The sequence below is a fragment of the Netta rufina genome (assembly GCF_964035555.1).
Source record: "Netta rufina genome assembly, chromosome: 8".
NCBI lineage: Eukaryota > Metazoa > Chordata > Aves > Anseriformes > Anatidae > Netta > Netta rufina.
The window spans coordinates 10,688,847-10,691,676 of record NC_140131.1 but is presented as its reverse complement, the minus strand read 5'-3'; the positions used below and the strand labels follow the sequence as shown (position 1 = coordinate 10,691,676).

The 2,830-nt window shown below is 67.8% G+C and overlaps 1 protein-coding gene across 1 annotated transcript; it reads right to left on the bottom strand.

Annotated features, from left to right (window-relative positions):
• Window positions 1-208: 208 nt before the first annotated feature.
• Window positions 209-2,810, bottom strand: DPH2 (diphthamide biosynthesis 2). The gene is made up of 6 exons (XM_084291104.1): window positions 2,630-2,810; window positions 2,437-2,549; window positions 1,842-2,062; window positions 1,095-1,733; window positions 773-958; window positions 209-674 (listed from the first exon to the last, which is right to left on the bottom strand). The coding sequence occupies exons 1-6, from the start codon at window positions 2,768-2,770 to the stop codon at window positions 544-546; spliced, it is 1,431 nt and encodes a 476-aa protein (XP_084147230.1). The 5' UTR covers window positions 2,771-2,810; the 3' UTR covers window positions 209-543.
• Between the last annotated feature and the right edge of the window lie 20 nt (window positions 2,811-2,830).

Below are 2,830 nucleotides of genomic sequence, written 5' to 3'. Positions count from 1 at the left end.
CGTCCCGGCTGTCGTCACTGCGGTGCTCGCACCGGGCCTGTTTCCCCCCGGGGGAGAGCCCAGCCTGAGGGCTGTGGGGTGACGGGATCGGGGTTGGGGTGTCTGTGATCTGTGTGTCTGCTCCAGGGCCCCCTGTGTGTACTCTTCAGCCCGCGTTTGATCCTAGAAGACAATTCACTTCACGCACAACTCCTTTTCAGTTGAGCTTTAGTTAACAGCAGGAACCAACACAAGCCCAAAGTCCTGGCTCTGTCAGATCCCGTGAAGCTGTGATCTTCCCTCGTAGGGCCACAGTTTCCCTGGACCAGGCACTTCAGGGAGCCCTGGGTGGCCAGGGTCAGGCCAAGGGCCTTGTCCTGGCCCTGCTGCTGCCCCATCCCCCAGCCCAGGGGTGCCGTGGACACTGAGCAGCACCCACACACTGTGTGCCCTACCTGGAGCCGGCTCTGGCCCCTTGTGAGCCCCTCCCAGATCTAACACCCACTGAGAGGTGATGTCCAGTGCCCCCCCTGCTCCTGGCTGGGTGCTGCTGCTGCTGTCCCATCAGGACTGCTTGCGGCCCTCCTCCTCGTAGGCAATGGCAATCCCTCGCCGGCCCTGCACGGCCTTGGAGACGGGCGTCTTCCCCAGCTGCTGCTCCAGCCCCCGCCAGCTGCGGGACTCCAGGAAGGAGGCTGGGAGGGGAGAGAAAGGGAGAGCTGTTACTGGGGAGGAGGGAGAAGGCACTGCCCCGAGCTAGGGCTCAGCCCCACCGCGAGACCAAACCACGAACCAGCGGGGCTGATTTCTGCGAGGGCCCGAGTCTGGTCCCTGCAGGCCAGGGAGGTGCTGGGGGGCAGCTGGGCGGCTGGGGGGTCGCCGAGGTGGGCAGCACGCATCTCCCCTGTGATCAGCGAGACGTCAGGCACAGCTTCTGCTTCAGGCACGGCTGGGGGCAGCTCAACATAAGCGCAGGCACCTGATGGGAAACAGCAACATTAGCCCCGTGGTGGTGTCCTTCCCCACATCCCCGCTGAGCACAGAGGCAAGGGCAGCCTCCATGCAGGGCGTGACGCTCCCCAGGAGGGTGCTCGTGGCTGATTTTCAGCTATCACCTGGCAGCAGGTCTCGGAAGTCAGTGAGGTAGTTTCCCGTCCACTCCCGGGCCGGGTTGCAGGCGAGTTCCAGCTCATAGGGGGTGACTACGGGCCGGTAGAAGTCGCTGGAGTCCAGCAAGGAGTTCTGAGCGCAGGCCACCAGGACGAAGATGTCCACCTCGGGGAAGTTGGCCAGCTTGGCAGGGTTGGGCTTCCCCACGGCCAGCGTGTAGCTGCGCTTGCCGGCCCGGCGCAGGAGCTGGCGGAGGTGCTGCAGCACCTCCAGGTAGCCTGCCACGCCGAGGGTGCCCACCAGGATGCCCACCACGCGGGCGTCCCGTGCCCGCTCCACCAGGTAGAGGCGCCGCATCAGGGCCCGGTTGACGTTGAGGGTCTCCCGGCGGCCCTGGCCGGTGGCGGGGTCGAAGGAGCTGAAGGGGCAGCGGTTCCAGGTCAGCATGAAGTTGGTGAGGGCCAGGCCCTCGGCTCCCACGTAGAACATGGCCCAGTCCTGCAGCCCTCCCCCTGCCTCCACGCGGAACCGGCGGCCGAGCTGCCGCACCTCCCCGGGCAGCACGGGGCCAGGGGGCTCCCCACACACCAGCTGGGAGAAGACGACGTCGGGGTACTCGGGGCACAGCTGCTGCTCCAGCTCACCTGAAATGAGAATGAAATAGGGGTGCAGAGCAAAAATCAGGGCTCTGCCTGGTGCTCTGCGCCCAGCAGCTCTGCAGAGCCTGGAGCACTGCCAGCGTTTCCACTCACCCATGGCGTAGGCATAGACCACGTCGCTCAGCACCACCACGCGGCTCTGCCGCTTGGGGTAGAGCTCCCGGAAGACCTCCGCGCAACGCCCGACATCCAGGGGCTGCTGCCCGAAGATGTGCAGCACCGGGAGCTTTCTGCAGGGGCTGAGGCAGGCAGGGCCATAGTGCAGCACCGCCTCAGCACCCACGTGCTCCGCGGCCACTTCATCCACACAGCAGCTGTGGGGAGAGCCAGAATTAACAGACTGGGGGGGGGCTCCCAGCATTACTAGGGGAGGACACCCAGCATTATCGGCCTATGGGGGTACACCCAGCATTACTGGGGGGTGGATACCCAACATTACTGGGGAGGACTCCCAGCATTTTCAGCCTGGGGGGGGATGACTCCCAGCATTATCAGCCTGGGGGGGCCCAGCACCTACCGTGAGGCACACAGGCCGTGTGTCCCAGCCCTCCTGTCACCACCACTGCCCTCCCAAGCCCCCACCCCCCCCAGGCAGGCCATGAGCAGCCCCACAGCCCCGTGGGCGCCCCGTGGAGGCGGGCAGGACCCTCAGCCCCCCCCATTAACCCCCCCCCAGCCCCACACCCACCTGCCGTACGTGGTGTCCCCCAGCACGGACACCTCGGCCCCGCTTTCAGCCTCCAGCCGGGCCGCCACCGCCACCGCGTCCTGCAGCAGCTGGTCGGGGAACTGCAGGGCCACCTGAGGGGGCGGGGGGGGCTGTGAGGCACCGGGGGGCGGCCCGGGACCCCCCGTAACCCCCCGGGGACCCCCTCCCGGACCTTCCTGAAGCCGCCCCCTCGCACGAAGGCCGCCGCCCGGCCCGTCTCGTAGCAGCCGTCGATGTCCCCCCGCGGGGCCGGGGCCGGGCCTAGCGCCCTGCGCAGCGCGGCCTGCCCGTCGGGGCTGAAGGCCGTCGCCATGGCAACCGGGGGGTGCCGCACGCGGGACCCCCGCCTCTGAGCCCGCTTCCAGGGCGGGGC

Excerpts from the sequence above, each read along its gene's own strand:
- DPH2 (XM_084291104.1), bottom strand. The coding sequence starts at position 2,770 with ATGGCGACGGCCTTCAGCCCCGACGGGCAGGCCGCGCTGCGCAGGGCG. Across the intron at positions 1,734-1,841 it reads GGTCTATGCCTACGCCATGG|GTGAGCTGGAGCAGCAGCTG; the intron begins GTGAGTGGAAAC and ends TTCTCATTTCAG. Across the intron at positions 959-1,094 it reads CTTCCGAGACCTGCTGCCAG|GTGCCTGCGCTTATGTTGAG; the intron begins GTGATAGCTGAA and ends GTTTCCCATCAG.